Source organism: Atractosteus spatula, chromosome 25, assembly GCF_055471065.1.
Source record: "Atractosteus spatula isolate fAtrSpa1 chromosome 25, fAtrSpa1.hap1, whole genome shotgun sequence".
NCBI lineage: Eukaryota > Metazoa > Chordata > Actinopteri > Semionotiformes > Lepisosteidae > Atractosteus > Atractosteus spatula.
The window spans coordinates 4,217,876-4,241,914 of NC_142730.1; the positions used below are offsets into that span (position 1 = coordinate 4,217,876).

The window sequence follows — 24,039 nt, forward strand, 5'->3', positions numbered from 1 at the left end:
AGATGCCTGTCAACCACTGTCTTCAGAATTTACATCATACGGTATCAAAGATATTATCTGGGTTACTAGTATGGTTCTTTCTAACCCCGCAATCTTAAAAAAAAGAGTTGCAGTTTGGCTTTAATACACTGGCAGGTGAAAAAGCTTGCCAGGGACCCAGTAAGTGGTCTGCAATACAAACTCTTTACTTTCTGAACTTCTGTTCAGCAAAGGCTCAGCCAAATCTCTCTGCCGTCTGGATATTTTTTATTTCAATTTTAATAAAAGTGTTGTACAGACACTATTGATTTTAGCCCATTCCTACTTGAGTGCCTCATGTTCAAATTACAGTTATATAATTTAAATAATCAGAGAACGTCATCTGATCATCTAAAAAAAAAGAGGAAGAAAAAAGAGTCAAGTTTTCCTCAATTTCACTGACAGCCTCGATGAGTACTGGTCCTGTGGAGTTTGTGAGCTGTATTGCATTCTCTGCAGGAAGAGCCATAAATCACCTTTTTGTTTTTTCCCCTCACCAGATGTGTTCATCTGTGCTGTGCAATAAAGCCACATCCTGGCAGGCTGCTTCTTTTACACCTGCGTGTGACACCCAGCTGAGGAACATTAGGATTTCCTAACTGGCTGGCCAATGGGGAATCACAGTGCCAAGAGACCCTGGAAATGTGACTGTTAATGGAGTGACACACGTGTCATAAACAGCCTGGTTAAAGAAGAGGAGTTAGCAGGAATTAGAAATCCCTCCAGATCAGTGGAGGCCAGGATTGGTTGTGGGGGTTCATAGAAACCTTAAGGTTCTCCAGTTCTCTTTAACTCCTCAATTCTTAAGGAACAAGAAAAACAGCCAAGCGACCAAATACTCAGTTCCATTAAGAGCCTGAGAACACAGATGAACAGAAAGAGATAAGCCCCCATGGTCTTGAGAGCCAGCCAATCAGGAATCAAATCCAGCTCTCCCATGGTGCTCTTTTATGCAACGATGGCCAACTCCAAACCTCAAGATCTATTTGGAATCACTTGGAATGTTTTTTTTCTCAGGTCTTTAAAACAATTTTAATTACTTTAAATGCTAATAAAAAACATTTATCCCAACCCCCAGTTTCCAGACGATTGGTGGTGCTCTATGCCAATTACAGTATATACTGTAACAGTCCGGTCTTCAATATCTAGCAAAGTTAACATACTAACTTTAACAACTTAGTAAAACAGTTTAATTTATTGAATAAAGTGAACAACATATTAACAATTTCACCAACTTCAAACAATGTATTTGATCAAATTCATTTTTTTTTTAAATTAACAATTCCTAACACTGTTAAAAAGAACCCCCCCCCAAAAAACTGGGCTCTGAATATCATTCCCATGTTACAGAGATAGGCAGTTTCAGTTTTTCAGAGTTTTATACTTTCAGATAGCATCTATCTAAAACCCAGACAGGTGCTATAATTTTTTTTATCTTGATTATTTGTTTGGAGAAGTAATTAAGAGGAAAGGTCTCTGCACGCTTACAGTCACTCTATCGCATCTTTTCCTAATTCCTAATAGATCGAATTCTTCTCTTATTTGGGCCATTTCAACATGGTAAAAAGGGCTTCGGACCTGCTGGATTGTTTGCCAAGAGGGAAAGGCAGGCTGGCCCATTGAAACAGCTGACTCAATGAGATAGTTATGAGCTAAGGAGGAGCAAGAGACTCAAGAGGCCAGGGAGTGCTGACTCCTGAGCAAGTAGGAAAGAATCTCTCGCTGATAAGGGCAGGCCACAGACATCTAAACCTTTTAAAGTTGTGGTGCTGTGCAATTTGCATGTCTCACACATTGCGGTGCAGCAACAGTTTTTATTCATTTAGCCAGGACATGCAGTTTGCTTTCTTAAAACCTTAATTCAGGGCAGTATTTTCTTACTGCTCCTATAGCTTTACCATGGGTTGTGCTCCTTTATTCTGATCCCCACAGTTTGTATCATGGTTTACTATGCATAGCTTTTATCATGTTTACACCCGGCTTTATTACTGTTTTTCGAATTCCGATATCAAACTGAGCCTTTTTTATCTTTTTCTGGTAAAGAGACACGCGTCCACACAGCTGTAATCAGTACACTCCAACATGTTCTCACTGGATCGTTGATTGTACAAGAGCACGCTATCCTGGTGCTGGTGGTTCCACAAGTCATCCTGTCCTGAATGACCTAGAATGGACTGCTGCTCCATTAGGTCTAACCTGCCTTGCGCGCTCTGTCTACCAGACAGGATTATCACCATACTTTTTATTACTAAATATCATTTAGTTCATGTTTTCAACCAAGCTTTGCAAGGTTCCAATGCATTTATAACACTGTATTGTTGGTACCATATAGTACATACTGTAATACACAGTATTGTCCATAGAAGCAAAGCTTCAGAGTGCACACATAATTTACAAAGTGTTACAAAGTGCGGCTGTTTAATAATGCAGGACGCAAAGCAGAAACACAATTAGCGAAGTGCAACAGAAAACAAGATGTACAGTATATTGTATGTTCAGGCAATACGAACAGATGGGGGAGTAATGGGTAGACTGTATGAAGAACAGACACATGTGAAGGGACTAGCAGCAGTAATAATAATTATGTTTTTATAGCATTTTTCTCCTCTAAGTCCTTAAGATATAGGAGGGGAACCTCTTCATCCACCACTGAACTGTACCGTGCATTTGTGTGATCCACAGTAGCCATTCTGTGCCAGCTGGCCAGGCTACACAGATCAGGTAGGGATGTGAGGAATTACTTTGACAACTGAGCTAAGGGGGGAATTTATGTACAGAAGGTTAGGCTGAGCAAGCCAAAAGTAGAGTTTGTAAAGGCACTTAACCAAGCACCTACAAACAGTGCCGTAGGACCTATTATCAGAGGAGGGGGAGGTTTCTAATTATCCTCAGTGACTCCATTAGGAATACACAGGATTGTAAGACATAGGACATGCTGCATGCAGTGGGAGAGGATTGGACTGGATTAGTCAGGACCATGCTCTCCGCACTGTACTGCAACATTTTTGGCTGTAATTACAGAGGGCGTGGTTGTCTCTCCAACAAGAGGGAGGACACGATGGAAGCAGTAATGACTCTTAATTGTAATGAGGGTGTTTCTCCTTCCTCCAGTTAAACTACTGTAACTCACCAGTTTCCTCTCTATCTTTCAGACCTTATCATCTCCCTCATTCCACCCTCATCTTGTTGAACATTGCCCTCGAACCAAGCTGACAGCCCAGTATCACACATTGTAGAGGAATCACAGGTTCCTGATTCAGAGCAGAAAACAGATAAGCCTGTTCTCACACACTGAACTCCTATCTCTGAGTCATGATAATGGTACACTTCCAGGAGTTAAAAACAGCTCTACATCTCAGACAAGAAGGCCAATGGAGACAGTGTGGTGAGATACGAAGTGGCTGATGCATTCTCACACACAGGAGAAATCCTCATCTCTTGCAATATTTTAAAAATGTTTAAAAACTAACTGATATAATGTAAATGTGCTCAATCCTACTCTGGAACATCATAAAACATATCTTTATCCTGTTATAACAACGTAGCTTAAATAATATATATATACCATTGCTTTAAAACATGCTTTTGTGATGTTAAGGTAGAGTTGGTAGAGTTTTTATATTTTAAATGTGTTGTTTTCAGCGAATATCAGTTGTCATATTCACCACTCAGAAATAAGCATACAAGAACACTGGCTATAGTGTAGGGAGATGTGAGTATGCCCTCTGGTCAACACATTGGAAATGTTTTTGCACTTTTCAATGGAGCATTAAGTACAAATCAAGCAGTAAGATGAAGAAAAATGACAACAGCCTTAAGATTGTCTCTCATGTTTAGCCAGTGCCTGCATTGATCTGTAACTCAACAGCTATTCTTATTAACATTTTATTAGGACTGATTAAGCCAGTGCCAATAGACTTTAATAATTTATTATTGTTCAGTATACAAATGTACAAATCATATTATTGTAAATTATTGTTACTGTGAGTAACAATACAATACAATACAAGAGTTACTGTGAGTAACTCTTGTATTGTATTGTATGTATTGTACTATTATTATATAATTCGTTACACTGTGGCTGTGTTGTGTGTGTTAAGCTGCTGTTGCACTGCAATTTCCCTCAAGGAATCAATAAAGTATCTATCTATCTTATTGTAGGAGTCTGTTAGAAAGCAGCTGTTAGCAAGATGGCCACTATAGTGAAAGGTGTGTTGCATTAGGCTTTCACACTTGACATAAGTCTCAATATATTTTTTTGTGTGTTTGGAGATATACAGGTTTGAAAATGAAGGTGCTCAGCCTGGGCAATTCTTATGTGTCCTCACCAAGAGACAGTTCAACCTGGCTTGCTTTGGAAATGGACTACATAACCTTACCCAGCAAGCAGAAAGTCAATGCAGTTTCAGCACAGGAGGGACTTTTGATCTAACCAAAACTGAATCAGTAAACGCAATGTGGAAATTATAACCCCTTAAGGTGCCTACAGATGCCACAGGGGTACATCTTCATTAGAAACTGCTTCAGAAACGCCTGATAACCTTTGTTTGCATTTAAACTGAAATATAGTTACAATGATGTTTAATAACTACTACTCTAAAACTTGATGACCAAGCTTTTAATCACCACCCTCAAGTAAATTGCTATCGAATCTTTATGCGCCATAGAAGCGTTAGCTTCAATCATTGCTTTCTGGGTGATAGGTTTTTCACATTACTTGAATGACTGATTTATAACAACAGTTCAGATGACAAGACGCAATCCCATTATCAGTAATCTTGTGACGGGTCTCAATTTAGCAAGGTGCGGAAATTTCGCGTTCCCTTTAGATAACGTTATATTTCTTGTCTCACAAGCTCCGGCCCAGAAACAAGCACAGTCCGCCGACCACCTGTGGGGCGGGGGACAGTCTCCTCACGTGGAACACCTGGTAGAAACATTACGTCATGCTGTTTGCAAATCGAGACATAAAATCTGAATACGAACTCGGGTTAACTTGAACAAATACTGCATTCTTAATTAGCCCAGTGTGCCGCTCGCATAGGCCGTGAAGAACACAAACAAAAAAAAGCGACAGTTGGAACTCGGGAAATCTGCATTTCTGAACTCTTAAAAGTATTTTCCCCCTTAATTTTTAAAGTTTTTTCTATTTTTTTTTATTTGAATCAAATGGATATACTCTAAAAGGTTAAAAAATTAAAATGCGAGTGGCGTTTTGGGTTGCTCGACATTGGCATTACAGATCAGTAAATAAAACTGCCATTTTAATTCCAATGGATTGCCCGCTAGGGGCTTTTCGTCTAGTTCCCGTAAACCTCCGAGAGCAGCTCTCTCTACCACCGCCACCTCGTCGGGCAAGCACCAGCTTGCTTCCCAGTTTGAACCCGCCCCCAAGCGAAGTTAAATGACTAATCCACCTGCTGATCAGACTAGTATTAACAGTTCTCTAGAACGGGGGGGGGGGGAAAAGAAAGTGTGCTCAACCAAGTGAAAATGCAACTCGCTTTGCATTCACGCTGTTGGAGGACAAAATAACAGGGGGATCCGACTCTCTTACGAAACGGGATAGATTGTTACTCGTTTGGGAAGTTTTCAGAGAGCACCTGTGCTGGCAAGTTTGGTTATTTTCTACCCACGCGTATTCTGTTTGGACAGCGGACGCGGCCAGGGGCATCTCACCTTGACAAAGGGCACCCACCGGAGCTGGACTTCAGGGGCAACCAAAAGCTTAGAGTAAGAGGAAGCGCTTAAAACGACATACAGTGAGCGTTCCTGAAGGTAAGAAAAAAAAATATCGAGATAAAAATGCGATATGGAAACATTCATCGCATACAGCCTGAAAGAACAAAACGTAAAATATTGAAAGTGTATGTTTTTATGTTCCGTCTGTTTGCTCACTTTAGATGAGATCTTGACTTGTTGGACTGCCCCTAAAGTTTATTGGAATTTTATTACATAGTTCCATTATAATTAATTTTCTTTATTTTCCTTCTATCGGGAAGTGCGGTGTTTGAACGCAGTGCAGTGATCAACTAGTTTGTGTTTGTACCATTCTTGTCCCTTTATCGTGCAAGCTGGACTCGCAGTCTATCATTATTTAAGCCTGTCTTTATTAAACCGTGGGAACTGAAACTTGCCCACATTAATTAAGGTTGTTTTGACATCATTCAGTTAGCTGATGAGTCAACACTTTCGGAGCCTTGTTTAAGAACCGCATTTTTTGCAACATGATGCATGCGATATACCTGGCTAAACGTACGAGTTTTCGCTAATATTATACATATGATATTCTCTTTTGTAAATAAATACGTATTCCTTGTAAATTCGGATTCAGTAAGGAAGCTGTATTTGAAAGGAACCCTGTTGTGCATACATAACACTTGGTTCATCATTGCGGAAATAACTACGTAATAACTTTATCTTTTCATCTGGTAGATGAAAGAGGTTAGGGAATGGTAGATTACATGGAATACAACAGGGTTAGATATTGCATAAGAAGCTTGCCTGATCATTTCTCTCCGGTATGCCACTCCTTGTCAATTAAAAGTAATCACAGACGATTAAAAAAGAATTAAGTTCCTGAGTGCGTTGGCGCCCGTGGTTTTAGTGAGCTCCGGACTGTAAATTTCAATGCTGACGCGAATACTGAACTTTATTCTGACCAGTGTCTGACCCGGGTATGTGCACTGTATAGTGAGCAGGCTTATTGTTTTTGTTTTCATATCGTAAGGAAAAAAATCACAGGAAGTAAAGTAATTTCAAAGATAAGCTTTTTGTGAACAAGACAAAAAAAGTGCTTTAAGGTTATGCTTGGTACTGTGGGATATATTCTTAGAACTGAACATGTCAAAATCTGGTTTCAATCTACTCTAGCAGTTTTATATCAATTTTCTATTCTAATACATTTGTCGTGATTAAAGATTACTGACAGCTTTGTGCAGTATGCCCCAAATATGTACAGTATACTGTACAATGTAGTAGGTGAGAAAAGTTACAAGTATGTACATGCAAGTAAAAGTAAACTTACTGCTACAAATGAATTAACTTCAGTGCTTAGGAGATTTGTACAGCATTACATTAATATTCATACACAACATGAGATTTCTCTAAAACATCTTAATTGCCTTCTGCTGGGATGGAGGAGTGTTTAGTTATTTTAGAAGGGGTATTGTTCTTAGATTTGTGTATGTATTAAATTTATTGTGTGTTATAAATTAGAGGAGTTGGTGGGTGCAAATATTTTTGTGCCTCTACATGTACGTTGAATATAATACAATGATTTAAATCACAAAACGTGGTAATGATTATTTTAATAACAATTACAGCTCAATCAAAACAGACTACACTGCACTGATGAGCTCTAATGAAGCCAAAACCAGTCTGTAAATATGAAAGGTTTTGGTTGTTTATTTGTAAAGTGAAGTGAAATAGAAAATGCTGATCACTTTCTTTGATTTCGGTTTTCTATAATTAACATCACACCTCAGTTCAAACTTTAACTTTAACTGTTTGGAGAATTCAATGGGATGGAATTGAATTTGAAGGATTTTTTTAACCAGCGATCAGAAAGAATGGAGGCAGACCTTCATAAAACTACAAAGGAAACCTCTTCTGTGTATTTTCTTAGAACTCTCCCTAGTGCTGCTATTGTTGTCCCATTGTGTCTAGCTCAGCCTCTTCACACACACTGCTATGTGAGTAAGGTTCTTGAGGGAATGCTTGCTGTGCCAGCTGGGTCAAAGGCCAACATCTGCCGGCTAACTTGCCCAGTTTGTGCAGGGTCAGTGTACCAGTAGACAGTGCTATGGCTCAGTTACCTCCCTCTGTGCTCTATATATACTGTACATGGCTCCCAGGCTCCTGCAGCACCTAATAAGGCCTGGATTGGCAGGGGAGTGTGTGGGAAATATTTTCACAGTGGGTGAAAGCCTGAGGAAGGGGGGAGGGAAGTAAGATTGAAAATCTAATCCATGGATATTTGCTGGGCATTTAATAATAACAATAATTAAAAATTGCTTACACTTATATAGCGCTTTTCTGGACAGTCCACTCAAAGCACTTTACAGGTAATGGGGACTCTCCTCCACTATCACCACCTCTAATGTGCCTCACCCACCTGTATGATGCGACGGCAGCCATAGTGCACCAGTCCACTCCCCACACACGAGCTCTCAGTGGGAGGAGAGCAGAGTGATGAAGCCAGTTCAGAGACGGGGATTATTAGGGACCATGACTGATAAAGGCCAATGGGAAGTTTGGCCAGGATGGTGGGGTTACACCCCTACTCCTTTTTGAAGGATGGCGCCTTTTCCAAAATGTTGTTTTTTTGAGAAATAGGTTCTTGTGGATACACCGTGGTTTCACCTTTCTGAGCTCCAGGCACAATTGATCCGTTAGAGACATCTGAAAAGATAATTTCCTTTTGCATCCTACACGGCTCTGATGAAGAGGTGCCGTTCGGGGTCGTGGCTGGTAGGTCAGTGGGATCTCTGTGAGAGTCGGTTCCCTCTTACAGCAGAAAACATGAGGATGCCCTTAGTAACGTCAGATGACCTAACACTGTGGTCTGTACTTTCACTGCTTTTTTTTTATTTTTTGTGTCTTTGTCTTTTCTCCACCATTTGACCCACCCTCCCATCTCTGTTCTTGCTTATCAGAACCACTGTTGCCTGTGAAGGAGGAGTCACAGGCTGGTCGGGCTGCTCTGAAACTTGCAAAAGAATAGGACATTTGAATGGGTGTAGAAAGGAACATTATGGACTGGAGTTTAGTGTAGACATGAGGCAGCGATCCTAATCCACCTTTTACTTTGCACCTATCGTGTCAACTCCATCTTAGTCTTTGAGCAACCAACACGAGTTTATTTAATTACGGTCTGTTGCACACACCTGACAACTGATAACAACCTGTTGAATCTTTCTTGGTGAAATATGTGATGGTAATGCAAACATATACACTCACTTGTCCGACCTGTTTAAAATTATTCATTGACACAAAGCAATAATTATGATCACACGGCACACAGTCATTAATGCGTACACACCCGATAAATGATGTTTTAACAAAGACAAGAACACGGTTTTTCATCCATCCATTTTCTAATAGAAAGCCTTCTTGACCCTTCTTCAAGAGAGTATAAGGAAAGAATAAAACAAGCAAACAAAATGTTAAGATATGTAGTTAAAATGCCTAAATGAAAGCAAAGGATCTCATGATGAAAGTTGTACATAGTAATACTCAAGTAAGGCATTGTTGAGAGTATTTTGTACAGGTTTGGTTCACTACATTATAGAAAATAAAACATTGCTGCTTTACTTTGTGAGGAGCAACCAGATGCACTTGGGGATTTAAGAGAATGTGCTACAGTGACAGACTGAATGAACTTAAACCCTTTGAATCTTGAACAGAATAGATTGTATTCAATATCTTCAATGACAAAATCACCCCAGCGCATGTCTACAGAGTGAAACACAAGTGGAAGCTATGTGGAAGAGTATAAAGCTGAGAATTTGAAGCTTTGCTTTAGGCAAAGACTTATGGAAGTACAGTATGGAACAAGCTGTCTGATTAGATTGCCTACTGTATTTACTAGCACCTACAACACTCTGAAGCACATTAGAGAGGCATTAGGTTTAACCCTATCTATTTACACTTGCCTAATATTTCTTTACTTAAAGTAATTTAGTTAATGTCCTATCGAGACTCAGAAAGTCACAGTATCTTGGGTATTTTTTCAGTAATGAACCCTTGTTAACTTTACATATTTCTTGCTTTATTTTATTATTGATATCAAATAGCTAGAATCTTCTTGCTGTGTAGGTTCAAGGTCTCTAAGTCACATCTCCAAGAACCTTTTTTAATTTGGCAAATAAATTGTTCCTCCATCAATGTGAAGGTCCCGTTTTTCACAATTTGAAGAAATTAGGACATTTTGCAGAAACTGACGCTGGCCTCCAGGTTCACGGTTCCTACAGGTGATATGTTAAGAATTGTTTTTTCTTGGCCCGGTGTTGAAAGGATATTTTGTTTAATGATTATCTGCGGCAGCTGTTTGATTAAAAGTAAAAAGTGTGGCTGGCAATTCCCTTATGCTAACAGCGTGATGATAATGAAAAAGCAGAGGGAGAGGGACACAGAGTTAGATGTGTGGACAGCCTTGTTTAAATCAGTCACCTTTACCTTTATTAATACCAATCTTGTCAACATCCTGAACTAGGTCTCATTTTCTTTACCTTATCCTGAGTCAGCAGATCCGATCGGAGGCAAAGGCTGTTTAATGTTTTCAGCTCTGCCTTAGGTTTGCTCAAGAAGTTACAGCAGATTAAAATCTACTGAAAGGCAGGTAAGTAAATAAAGAATTAAAGAACAGTACTTGTGCCAAAGCACTCCTTTCATTGGCAGGGCGTGGAAAGTAATGTCAGGTCATTTGTACAGTTCTGGTTGAGTTCCTTTATCCCCTGACCAGTTAGAAAAGCTGGAAGCAGAGCATTCCCTAGGAAATGCACAATTGCTTCATGCATAATTTTGAAAATTGTTTGGATTGGAATGATGAAGTGTTCTGGTCAAGCGGATTTCAGCAGACCAGATTTCAGACATCGCTTTCTGTTTCTTTCGCCGGCGACTCGTTTCCCAGAATGAGGGAATTTTGTTTTGGTTTGACACAGGGCATTCTGAAGGGAAAGCATCGCCTTTCTTGTTCCTGCAAAAAAAAACAAAACTTGTCTCTACTGGTCAGGTTCGTGAGGAACAAGCTTTTGTGGTTACGGTTGAGAACAAGAGATTGATCTGAATAATACAAATTAACATCATTACTTTGATAACCAAGGAGGTTGAAATCCTATATTTTGGCTAAGCAATTTATTGTATTATCGCATTTTAATTTGATGGTTACCAACTGTCATTTGACAAACAGCTGCTAAGCTGTGAACAATGAGAGACGGGTATATCAGGGACATCAGAACGAGCGAATGAGAGATGTGCTGAAATGCTGCTTGGTTACTGATCGACAGGTACTTGATACTGATTTCTGTTTTCACTTATTATTAATAGATTTCCTCCAAATATGGGAAATAGAGTTACTTTCTGACCAAATGTTTTTGGGCCAATCTCTAAATGTCAGTAGGAATTAACTTATTGAAATTGTACAAATTGTACGCGAGTCACAAATCTAGTATACAGTTGGACAACTTCCTGAACAATGAGATACTGAATCGTGGCTAAAAATCCCTCTTTCATTAAAAAAAAACAGTGCAAAGACTCAGTTTAGAAACGGCATCCCATGGTCCAGCTGTTAAAGTAAATGGCTGTCTACTGTTCAAACAGATTACTTTTAACATAAAAAGCAAACTTTTGTGTTTGTGTTCTGTTTGTCAGCTTTTGGTACATCAGCATATTTGTGAAAAGCTTTTTCTTTGAACAGGAAAAAAAATAAATTATGAGGTGTCTAATTCTGAAGAGGAGATATTCTTTAATCTTCAGTCATGCAGTCATGCAGAGACGAGGTGTTTAACTCTTATGTAGTCAATAAAAAGTGCTTTAAAACAGGATTAGGTAGTCAGAAAATATATATTTTTGATGGAATTTTTGTCGAGATGTTTGTGGTTCATAATACTGTAAGTATTCTCAATTAAAAATAAAGGAGCAATAAAACTTTCCATCCACTGAATCCAGATTAGAACTACAAATTGTGTGTGATCTCAGATATGATTTTCCAAAAGAAATTTGAATGAAATATTTGATTGGTGAGCTCCAGTACTCTGCAACAAATACAGGTTAATTCTATGCTGACAAAAGACATGTTGTACCTTACGAAGACACATCATTTGGGCATCCAGCTTCAACCCTTGTTGTCTACTACTTTGTTGTTTTCGTTTTGTAAAACGGAAACGTAGATTATATTTCTGAATGCGTTGCGTGTGCTTGGTTTGTTCCTGCATATTCAACTTGAGATCCACTCGGAGAATTCACTGTTTGATCACTGATGGTTAATAATAACAATGATCCCTAAATCACTACACCTGCATCCAAGAAATTCGGTTCATTGTATGTGGATTTCATAATATTTTGGCCAAAGAGTACAGTTTCCAAGTTGTAACACATAATGTAACCAGTGGGGTTAAATGCACATTTTACATGATTTATAATTTAAAGCATAATCCCCAGAATGTCTCGTGCCTTTGGGTGTTGTTGTTTATTTCACACGTGCAGTTTGTTTTGCAGACGCATTTCAATGCCCCATTGTGTATTGGTTATATAGCCTACAGCCAATTTCCGTGGTCTGTTCTGCAGCAGGCATTGTTGGGCATGAATCACATGCTATTTTAAACTGTAGTTGCTATACGTGTGACCTGTACAAATTGTCTCTATAAAGCATGTGCTGTTTTTTTTTTCTTCCTGAAGAATGATGAGGTTGCAGGCTGGAGAATACAAGAGTAGGACACCTGACCCATCCTACGTGTTTTGTTACCTATTGGTCCAAGCACTCCATCGCACACTCCCTTTAAGATTCCCATGAAGTCAACCTTAACACTGTGGCTTGCTTCTGACCACCCTGAAATCCTGAATGCCCCATAAACTTAATTTCCACTTGTTCCTGGTTCCTTCTTTGGTGCAGATTTATTTGCATGAGCCCCATTTGTGAGGACAAGGAAATAATGGGATTTGAACAATCCTGGCCTTTAAACTTGTTCAAAACTTTCAGGAGGCTTTTGTAAAATAATCATGTATCGGGATGGTGATTTTTTTGGGGGGGAATATAGGTTGGGAATGTTTCTTGAATGAGGGAACGGGCACTTCACTTAAGAACAGATGCCAGATAGTGTGTTGATCATTCAACCCTCTGTTGAGGAAAAATGACTCATTGATGCAGAACTGTTTTTCATTAAAATGGTCATTTTTGCTTAACTTCAGGGTTTGATGTTTGGCCTGACAAACAGTACATGATGCAATTGATATTAAATTATGGTATACAGGTACTTGTTCCTTGCAGACAATTGAATTTGTAGTTCTGTCTTTTGGATAGCTATTTTACACATTATTTTCAGTCGTAGTATATAAATCTTAGAACTTAGTCCTGGAAATCGTACAAAATTATCCCTCTCTGTTGTTAAACTGATTTGTATTCTTCCTGTGGGCAAATGTCTCACAGGAATGTTTAGCACATTCACTTGATAGCAAGTGAATTAGAATGAGCTCATAGGAAATGGTTCCTTTTTTTTTATTTAAACCTTAAACATTTATGACCATTTATTCCGACTATCAGGAGAAATCTTTTTTTTGAGATGACAGAGGTTTTGGAACAACAGAACGTATGTTATTTCAGAAAATGAGCAGAACAGCCAGTCACAGGCCTCAAGGTTATTTCCCTGAAACATAGTTACTTCTGTTTAGATTGAAACTTCAGTTTTTACTTGCATAAAAAGGTTTCAGAAAGGAACTGTATGCTGTACCAGTTTATCAGCAAGGTGTAATTAAGTATGAATCTGAATTTGGAACTGATGGTAAATGGAAAAGTTTAGTAATTAAGTAAGTGTTTTACTAAACTTGGCCTCCAAAATGTGTTTGATAATCAATTTCTTCCACCCAGCCCCAGTAATTGTTTAATCTGGGTACCACGTCTTGTGGGAGTGCAGACATGTTTCTGTGCTAATATCCTGCCTGCATTGCAGTTCTGATTTTTCAGATCCTGTCTGGTGACATAAAACATACTTTTAAAATCCTGAGTCTCAGTTCTGTCTCTCTTACACACGCTAGGGAAGACCTCCCTAATCCTGCTCCTCGTGACCCAGTGTGTAATGACATTCCTTGCAGCTGAGCTCTCTTGCTTAACTAATTCCTTAAAAGTACTCATTTTCAGGCATATTAATTTTTTTTCAGCTTTTAAATTGTGACAGGTCCCAAAATAAATGTCTAAATGTTAGCTATGAGGTCCTTAGATACTGCAAGTCCCAAATGTTTTAATGCACTGTGCCTCCAACTGACACAGGGTTATTGTTTGGAGTGCAGACTGATCCCCTTAGCGCCAGTTCAAGTCAGGGCTCTCTTGTTAGCCAAATGTGATTGAGGTTTCCTTAGTGGAAGCACAACACTGGGGATTCCCTTCTGGGAGTTTGGTGTAGTGTTGCCTGTTTTCTGAAATACTGCTCAACTGAATTCACTTCTTAGTAAACCAAGACTAATCAGGAGGGAGGGTAGAATGAGAACTGAGTCATTAGGATTCTAAGAAAGTCAGCTGAGAGGTCCTGTCCCAGGAGATGAGGCACGTTACAAATAGACAGCCTTCAGCTTCTCTGTGAAGGTTTTACTCCAGTTAATCTAAACCAGTAGCCTGTTTCTGGCCCGGAGAATCACTAGTGGCATCCTACATGTTGTGTTGTCCCCAAAATAGTTCTTGGCTTTGTTATCTGCCCATCCCCTTTGGTATTTTAAAAAGACTTCCATGTGAATGTTCTCAGGGATCTTGATGCTGAAGGGTATGTTTTTGTCCCCTGCAGTCTGCTTGAGCATATTAAGCCCAGTTCTTTCCAGGAGTTTCAGTGTTGCTTGAGTTCTGTCTCTCATGTGCCCATGGCTTTATGTGTGTCAAGAGTTAAATGGCTGCTGACGTCCACTTGAATGTGCTCCTCAGGCTGTGCAGAGCACAGCTAGGAAGGACAGTGAAATTCTTCTTCTTAATATTAATTGCCTCAGGCTTGCTGCTATAACTCCTTGATGATTAGAAGGCACTCCTTTATCACACCCTCCTGTTAGATCCATCTTGGAGACAGTGGCAGGAGTGTCATTGTTTGGAAGAAGATCATCTCTTACTGATGTTATTGAAAGCTGGCAGATATACAAGAAGCTGAGGAAAACATGGTCGTCCTGTGTAACCTAGATATGATCCTCAGCTTTTTTTTTTTAGGGAATCGTGGTCACAGTTGGCTAGTGACATGGCTCGATAGCCAACTGTGACTCATGTTAAATGGCTGCTGACAATCAGTAGTATGGCTGCTGATGTCCAGTAGTCCTGCAGTGGTAAGGTTGGGACTTTAGTTCACCCTTAGCTTCAAGCTGACATGTCTACTGGTTTCTCTCTTCTCAAGTCAGGTTTTTGATCGATTTTGACTGGTTGCAAGCAAAGCTTACCAGTCCCAGAACATCAGCAGCCTACAAGATCTCAGTGAGTTAATTATATGGTAAGGCCATAAATGACTTTAAGTGAAAAACTTGAAACTTTCTCATGATTGACCTTGAAACTGAAATTATGCATGGTGCTTTATCTTATCTTCCCTGCCACAGAAAGCCCCTGTCACAGGAATATGAATGTTTGTTTTTGGGAAAAAAAAGTTCCAGGAGGGAGGGTATTTGCAGTTCTTTTGCAATCCCAGTGAAGACCAGAACACCATGAGTGTGACTGGATCCAAAACTGTAAGTGCTTGGAATTGCATCTCGGCTTCTTATTTCTGATCAGATTTCTGTTTGACAAGCGCACAGCTCTTTCCAGTAAAGCTCTGAACCGCTCCTACAGTGTTGTGTGCTCTTGGGACCATCACAGGGCAATTGCAATGAATCTCCACGAATTCCCCTCTACAATAGGGAGAACCACATCCTGTTGTGAGAGAGAACGAAACTGTTTTCTTCATGTCTTTGTGAGGTAATCACACCATTCACTTTGGTGAAAGACCCTGTTGAGAGTCAGGAATGAAAATATTGTTCTTAATTTGCTTATCATGTGTGAAAAGTTGGCTGGGTCTGCTAGAGGAAGTCTGACAGGACCTGCAGCTACCTGTACTACGTTCTGGAATGAGTGAAGCTCCTGTCTAATCAGAGTTATGTTTACCCTCTCCAGTACAGTAACAGTAATACTTCAGAGCAAGAGTGATTTCATTACATCAGTGTAGCACAGTTACAACAGTGTTACATATACTAACATGCTAATTAAAATATAATTGGGGCATGTACAATTTGTTATACTTTTAACAATGTTTAAACTCTATAGCTTTTTGGCATTATACTGTCCACAGTCCAAACATTATGAATATGGCATTTTTGTTTTATGCAAAACGTGTTCAAGCCATGTTTCCCTATTTGCCTATAAAGTATGTACAGTATAGGGGTTGTAGCTTGGATGTTGTATGAATGCAGTTAAAGGTGTAGTAGCTATCCGAGGTAAAATTATTAACCCGTTAACTCATTTGTGTTTTGTGTTGAATTTGTGTAAGGCTGAACTCGACATGGAAATTGTATTTAAAAAATACAATGGGTCACTGTATTTCATTTTTTTTATAGGTGAAGTGCTTTCCACCCAAGGTATGTTTATGCAGTGTATGTCTTAAAGATACCTTGTATATACAGTATACTGTGCATGTGTGTGTATATATACTGTATATATGCTCTTCTGGCCCCCTTTCTCATAATTCCCCCCAAATTCTCTATAATCTTATATGTTAAGTTGTTTGTATGGAGGAAAAGCGCTGTACAGAGATTATGGCCATGCTGAAAAAGTCTTGTGGTATCTGTGATAACGCTGTGAGGTATGACTGAGACTGTCCCTGCTTTTCCAGTTATCTGTTGTGCTGGAGGACAGACTCATCTTACCATAGGAAGGAATTCTAAGTTCATCATTTAAAGACACAGGGGGTGGGATTCATGTCTATTCCTAAATGTGAGAAGTCCACAGGCAATTTGTGACCTATTGCAATCTACACGAATGTTAGAAGCTTTATTGATATTATACTGTAGCTAATTAATTCCATGATTCTCCCACTGGATCTGTTTTCTGAAATGAGAGGCTTTTGCAGAGGCCTTCCCTGTGATGTGTCACTATTTTGTTTCCTTTTCTGTCTCTTTCAAACAAAACCTCTTCGTCTTTCGTCTTCTCCTCCTCTCTCAGAATTGCTGTGCTGTTCATTTTCCATTTTGGCAGCAGCCGTTAACAGGAACATGTCAGGTTCTGCATTTGCAAAGCAAAACAGCGTCAACTTTCTGCGAGACAGCTCAGCGAGCTGAGAACATGTTAGACTCCTCAGGATTAAGGGCTCCTGTTAATGGCTGAGTTGTCATTGTCTTGCACAGATTTCTTATGGATAGTGTCAACATACCGGAAAAACATTTCTGTACCAGACTACAGGAATATGTTTAAGATGTCGTTGTGTTCTGTAGTTTTCCCTATTTTGCTCCTTTTTAGACAATACAGACAGCAAGATTGTCTGTCCCCTTCAGCTCCTTCTGCTGGTTGTCCTTCATTGGGTGGCAGCAGAAATAGCAGAGGATGCAGGACTGAGAAAGCTGGAGAATGATGACACAAACTGGCTGTGCTCCAAGCCTTCTTTCTGTACTGCTGGAGAAACGAGCTCTGGCTTGTTCAAGCCCCACTCAAATGTGAGCTGTGTCAGCCTACTGACGCTACTTATCATTGTCAAATGGAAAGATTTATTGTTGCCTTATTAAATCTCTGTAAAAAAAAAAAAAAAGGCTCATCTTCTCCTTCCACAAGTGGGGCCCTTACTAAAAATCTCATTTTTCAACTGGAAGATGATACGAGAGAGGGGAGATGCTTGAAAAAGATGTCTATTAAGAAGCTATACATGAGGAAAGAAGGACAAGAAAGACAAGTTAGCGTAGTTTTCCAAGTGATCAGAGGAGAATGGTGATCTGTTTATCACCAGCCCTGGAATGTACCCACTCAGCCAGGTGTAGCATGTGTAATAAGAACAATGCACCATTGTGTTTTAATAATGCATTGTGTGGCAGCTTTACACAGGGTTAGAGCACAGTGAGCCAGACCCCAAGAACTAAGCTTCCCCGACACCTCTTTGTTGTGTTTTGGACATGAATCTAATGAAATACTTGTTTACGTTACAAATCCGCTCTTAATCAGAGTAAACCCACACCCAGAGCTTTGTGTTGTACATAAATGTACTACAATGTTCTTACATCTGCATGCCGATTTACAAAAATCCTATAAGTGCTTGAGATAGAAAAGTCTTTAAGTCTTCAGTGTAGTCCTGCTTTATTTTGAACTGCTATTTTCTGTAAGTATACGTTTTGGTATTGGATAATCTCAAATGGGGATGCCACTTGTTTTTGTGAAATTAGGAACCCAAGTGAGTTTAGCCAGAGCTCTGCAAAATACTCCTTTTTGTGTGATTGAATACTGGTTACCTGCTATCCAATTGCAATGGCGGGTTTCAAAACCAGCCAAAATAAAATAAAAAATCACAGCACATTTATAAAGCATCCACAAGCTATGCATTTATTATGGAGCAAACTGTAACAAGCATAGACTAACTGAATTCCAAAATGAATTGGACTACGTTGCTCAAATATATCAATTCATCCATACAGTTTATTAAAGCAATGCAACTTTTTAAATAACCTTAGTGAGAAAGAAATCCTGAAATAAAGAAACACAAATGATAATTTGGCTGTATTGCTTCACCATTATACTATATATATGTTTATAGTATAATTAAAAAAATGGGAGGTTGAAAGTCTTAGTTCATATAAGATGCTATAGGCTGCTCAGCAGGTACTGTATTTCCACAGTTTCTAAGACTGCATTCTGTACAAAAGCATTGCTACAAGAAACAAGTCAAGTCAAGCTCCTTGTTCAAACCATTAAGTGCAATCATAGTCATACAGTGTATCCAGTATGCCTTTTTGTCACTAGAGCATCCCACCTGTTTCTCTTCCCAACTTTCAGTACTTGGGAACTGAAGAAATTATGTACAGAATGTGTTTTTGTATGAAAGCGAGATGCTAATGAATTAAATCAGATCTCAAAATTGTCCTTGTTTTACGCTTGAAGAAACGAGAGACGTTTTTTACAGTATGGTGGTTGACTCGTTTTTGTTTGTTGTTGCATTTAGCTTTTTGTTTTTCCTGTCCAGCGCACTTTTAATGCTGTGGTTAAATGTACTTGAACAAAAATGTCGGAAAGGGCTTCAGATTTTTTTTTCTAAATATTTACTTCTGTTGTCTTCTGTGAAGGAATTGAATTGTTTTCTCCTTCTGGTTAGCGCTGATAATTTGGGGTCATAAAGGATGGCCTGATGTCGTTGTGGAAGGACACTCGTTAATCATTGCCATCCCAGCGTGACGCCTGCTTTTCTCTGTCTCTCTACAGAGGCCTGCCGGGGTCGCGTGCCGCCCTGAGAGATGCCACAGCACAACATGAACACATCAGGGAACCAACTGCAGATCGGCTCTCCGCTCGTCATGCCTACCCAAGTTGCCAGGCGGGAGGCCATAGACGTGTCCGAGGTGTTGGAATGCAGCTCAGGCTCTGCCTCTTCTCCCAGCTCCGGGGAGGAGACGGACAGCGAAGAGAGCAGCAGCACTGAGAGCTCCCAAACCAGGGTGAGAGAGGCACACTGGCACAGGACTGTCTGGGGACTGTAGTACAATATTGGATTAATACAGACAATCTGTCCCCCTCTTCCTGTAGGACGGTGGTGCTTTTGGTGGTTTCCTGTCCCACTCACCACACTACTTCTCTGGCTTGTTCCTGCTGCTATTTTTTTAGCAATATTTATATAAACTTCCACTTCCTTAATATCTATTCTACACAGCTTCTACTCTAGAAGTCCACCTCGGATCATTCTTTAATTTTCCTCACTTCTCTTACTCTCCTGTATTTCTCCAGTCTCTTCACTGTCTCCCTTTTGCTTCATGCATCTGATTCAAACCTGTCACAACCACTTTGGAGAGTGCAAGCTACAGCATATTTAATTGTTAATTACAGTTTTCAAATATGAAACTAGTAATATAACGTACTAATTGTTTACAGCCAGTACATACTGTACAACGTATACATACCAACAGGGTGTTTATATCACTGCTGCATATCCACACTGTCTGTCCAAATTGAGCAGGTTGATAGCTGTAGGAGTAAAAGATGACTTAGTTCTGTTGCTCTCTAATCTTTGTAGCTGTAATCTTTGAGTTCAAATTCACTGCACAAGGGGTGATCATGATCATTGCCGTCCTGTTCTATGTGTTTGTCGTAGATGTCTGAAAGATGTGGTCATTGTGTACCAATTAATACTTTTTATTTTTAAAATGTTAGTCATCCTTTTCCCATGATTTTCTCTTGAAGGCTTGAAGACTTAGAAAATGCCATGAACCACAGCAATCCTCATGGTCCCTGTATCTATCTTATCTGCCTGCAGACTGAGAACTCCAGAGAAGATACAGCTCCTGTGCACCCTGCAGAGGTGGAGCACACACAGGCTGCAGCCCTGGTCTCCAGGCTGCAGCAGAGAATCAAGGACATGGACCAGCAGCGTGAAGAGCTCAAACTTGAGGTACCTGTAGGGCACTTATCTTCGGTCCTCCTCAAGAAGGAAGGAGGAGGATGCATTAAGGGACACTTTTTAGTCCTAATAAAAAAGCTGAATGGAGGTATGATTGTGAATTTTCATCATTTTAAAGGGAATACACATTGAATACAGTAGTTGTTTTATCCTGCACTTGGTAAGCCTAACCCTTAACTGTTAAAACCCAACTTAAGACTAAAACTAGAAAGTGTTTTGACAAAGGGAATTGTCTGTGCATCAGATAAATTCTCTGGAAAAACCCATGGAGCATAAATGTTGGGATTTTGAGATTTACAGTTTAAAGAATTATCGGGAGCATAGAAATAAAATATGGGCTGAATACTGTGTTCATTTACTTGTGCCATCACAACCTGGAGTTGTTCAATTTCCTTTGCAGCTGTAGTTCCAAACTTGCACTGAAACCATTAGGAATGATCCTTTTTTGGGCTGTAATTGCTGGCAGAAATTTCAGTACACGTATTGATCTTTAATTAGAAAGTGATTAATAGACTGACGTGAATGTTGCACACTATACAACAAATTAGTTTTTGATATTTGCAGATGGGAATTGTGAAAAGTGAAAGCTAATGAAACTGGATGAAAGCTCTGCTGGTGTTGCTCCTGAACTCTGACCCTGGCCTGTGTGTTGTGTGGTTCAGATGCAGATGGAGCGTGCTCTACTGGAGGGGGAGCTGCAGACCGAGCAGGAGGAGCTGACCAGAGAAACCCAACGTCTGGACACCCTCCAGGAGGCCCTGAGGCAACAGGAGATGAGATTTCACTCCGAGAGGCAGCAGGTACATACATCGGTACCCAGGGCACTGATTTCAGGAGAGAAACTCACGGCACTTATCAATCTCCTCTTTTTGATGAGTGTGGAAAGTGGGAATGGAGATTCTTGCCATGCAGAATTAAGTTGGTTTTCACACTCACTGGCCAAAATATTTGGAAATAAACACATTAGGCCTCTGTGGGCATCCGAATCACTTGAACGGGATGTTGCATGTATTCTGCGAGGGTCTGAAAAATTTGCAGTCCAGTCCCATCCCCTCTTCCATCATTATATTCAGTTGATGTTGGGTTTCTTTATGTTTTTAAGGTTGGCTGTGTTTAACACCATTCCAAGATATAGGAAACTTGTTTTACAAAAAACTAGTCTAGCCACGGGCACAGCATCCTATGGTAGATGTCAAATCCTCTCTCAACATTTTCCCTTTCCGGAAGGAGTCACCATTGGGGTTTGCAATCCACGTTTCACCAATTTTCAGTTAGTACTGTATGTCACAGTGGGATTGCTCTGGCCTTGTAAGATGAGTTTTTCTGAAGCTCTTTAAGCCAATCGCAGATCGCCGTGTGCTAAGAATGTGTGTCAGTGCGTTAATGATATTTTACCCATCGCTCCTTAGGGATGTGTTTGATCTGGTGTCTATCTCTCTCTGCCTCCCCTCTCTTCATCCAGGAGAAGATGAGACTGCAGGCGGAGCGGCAGAGGGTGGATGAGCTGCGGCAGCGCCAGGAGGAGTTCCAGCGGCAGGTGGAGACCCAGCCTGAGAGCCTCCGGGAGCAGCTGCGGCAGCGCCTGCAGGAGGTAACATAGACCAGAACTGAGATGACAGTAAGGAAGAGGCAGTTGGGTCATGTGGAAAAACATTCTAGAAAGTATATACTCTTCACATGTCAGACGCCTTAGTGAGATGACCTACAGATATTTGACCCAACCTAGAGAAGAGTGTAAAATGAGAGAAAATCCTATCTCTTACAGACTCACACTCCCACACTCTTGCACTGCTGCTTTCTCTCCTTCCCTCTCAGTTCCCATTCAAGCCAAATTTTCTGACAAAAGAATTCAAGGCACTAAAGTGATTTAAAAGCTCATAAATTATAAACGCTCTCAATGCATACTTTCGCCCGATCTTTTCCTCTCCTGGTGTCTGGCATGGCCACTCTCCGATGTTCTTTCTTCCTGTTTTGCATTCACGCCTTTTCCCTCTCGCGAAGGAGAGGGAGGCGCTGGAAGGGGCGGTGCGGGCGTTTGAGGATCTGGAGTTCCACTTCCTGGAGAGGGAGAGCGTGCTGGAGGAGGAGAGGGAGTTCGCCCACAGGAAGGCCTTGCAGGACATCTCCCAGCAGCAGCACCGCGTCAACTCCATCAAGGTACCGCCAGCCCTCGGGCCTTGTCCTGGGACACTCTGGTCTCATCGGCCGGCTCTTGGGTTGTTGTGCAGCTCTTTGGCTGCCAACTGTCCAGTGTCACGAGCTTCTTCTAGTGCAGAATCTCTTCCCTAGTATACAAAGCTCGTATTTGTTTGAACGTATTATTAATAGTAAATAATAATAATGGTAAACCCATCAAGTGAATCTTTTTGGTTCCGGTTATGGAACCAATAATAATGATAACGCTGACAGCTATAACATGTGCATGTACTATCTTGGAATACTTTACGACTAACCTTGATTTGGGCTCACATAAGGTTGTGTGGAACATAGCTCGTATGTCAGTTCAGTTGAGGAGTATTTGTAGTTGAAAGAAGGGCTCGTTCAGCTTGAATTAAACAAGATCTTAACAGGAGTCTGCACTCCAAATGAGATACACCCATCCCAGTATTGAGCAACTCCAGCCCTGCTGGCCTTCTGTGATGTAAATTCTAGCTGGATAAGGGAGCAGATTTTTGCATTCACTCTGCCATTTTTTCTCTTGCTTGTAAGACTGGGTTCAGGTCTGCCTATGCATAATGTGGAATGTGAAATGTTCTATGAATCCTCAAACTGTAAAGCAGGGTTACTTCAGCTGGCTGGCAGAATGTCCACAAATATTATTATTACTGTATTAATAGTATAGTATCATTACTACAATAATATAACAATCATAATACTATAAAATAGTTTATTTTTCTAACATAGTAATTTTTCACAATTCTTGCAGAAAAGATCAGAGAGGACAATTATGGTATTGTATGAGGCCTTATTAGCATTCCAGTTAGGTATTCGTGGTTTAGTTAGAGGAGTGGGGACATAAGAAAGTGATGGCCACTTTAACAGGGAGGTTCCATGCAAGTCCTTCAAGACTGGAAAGTATGCAGGTTTTCCAGGCCTCTTTAAAGCAAAGCTGGGAGAAGCTGTGGAAGTGGTCCAGTTAAGGCAGTAACCAGTTTGATTAGCTCGTCGAGCACTGAGTTGGAATAGAAACCCACAAACGCACAGACGTTTCCGGTCTTGGATTGGACATCCCTCCTGTTAAGACTCAGCTTAAGTGGCAGAGTCAAAGTATGGGACAGAAATGGAGCTGTTTGGATGGAGGGGGGGAAATACATCTGTTACTAAGTAGCTTCATACTAACCCCCAGGACTCTCTGTGTGAAAATTAGACACTCTTTTAGAGGTAATACATCTGTTCCAAATATGTTGTCCTTTTTTTTTTGCCATTAAGCGTTACATAAATCCTTGGGTTAACTTTGAAATTAAGTCCCCCTACTGTCTGTCTGTAGACTAGAGCTATTCTACTCCTTTGACGTGGCTGTTCTTAGCGTTTATCTAAAATGGAGAATTATCCCAGCTGTTGTTTTTTTGAAGCCCATTCCAGGGCAGCAGTATCTTGTTTTTACAACGTTGCGACTAAACTGTGCATCAGCTTTCCGACACGTACTGTGCCTAAGGTCATTATTGTGTCTTTTGGACTGTAGAGCTCTGTACCATTATTACTGCACTGATCCTAGACCCTCTCTGCC

The 24,039-nt window shown here is 40.3% G+C and overlaps 1 protein-coding gene across 1 annotated transcript in view; it reads left to right on the forward strand.

Moving 5' to 3' along the window:
• The first annotated feature begins 5,487 nt into the window (after positions 1 to 5,487).
• phldb3 (pleckstrin homology-like domain, family B, member 3) overlaps positions 5,488 to 24,039 on the forward strand; it is a 35,202-nt gene continuing 16,650 nt past the window's right edge. The window contains exons 1-6 of the mRNA XM_088905851.1: positions 5,488 to 5,796; positions 19,124 to 19,356; positions 20,169 to 20,303; positions 20,975 to 21,112; positions 21,775 to 21,903; positions 22,314 to 22,469. Of these exons, the coding sequence (XP_088761977.1) occupies positions 19,156 to 19,356; positions 20,169 to 20,303; positions 20,975 to 21,112; positions 21,775 to 21,903; positions 22,314 to 22,469 (759 nt within the window). The 5' untranslated portion in view covers positions 5,488 to 5,796; positions 19,124 to 19,155. The remainder of the gene's footprint in view (positions 5,797 to 19,123; positions 19,357 to 20,168; positions 20,304 to 20,974; positions 21,113 to 21,774; positions 21,904 to 22,313; positions 22,470 to 24,039) is intronic.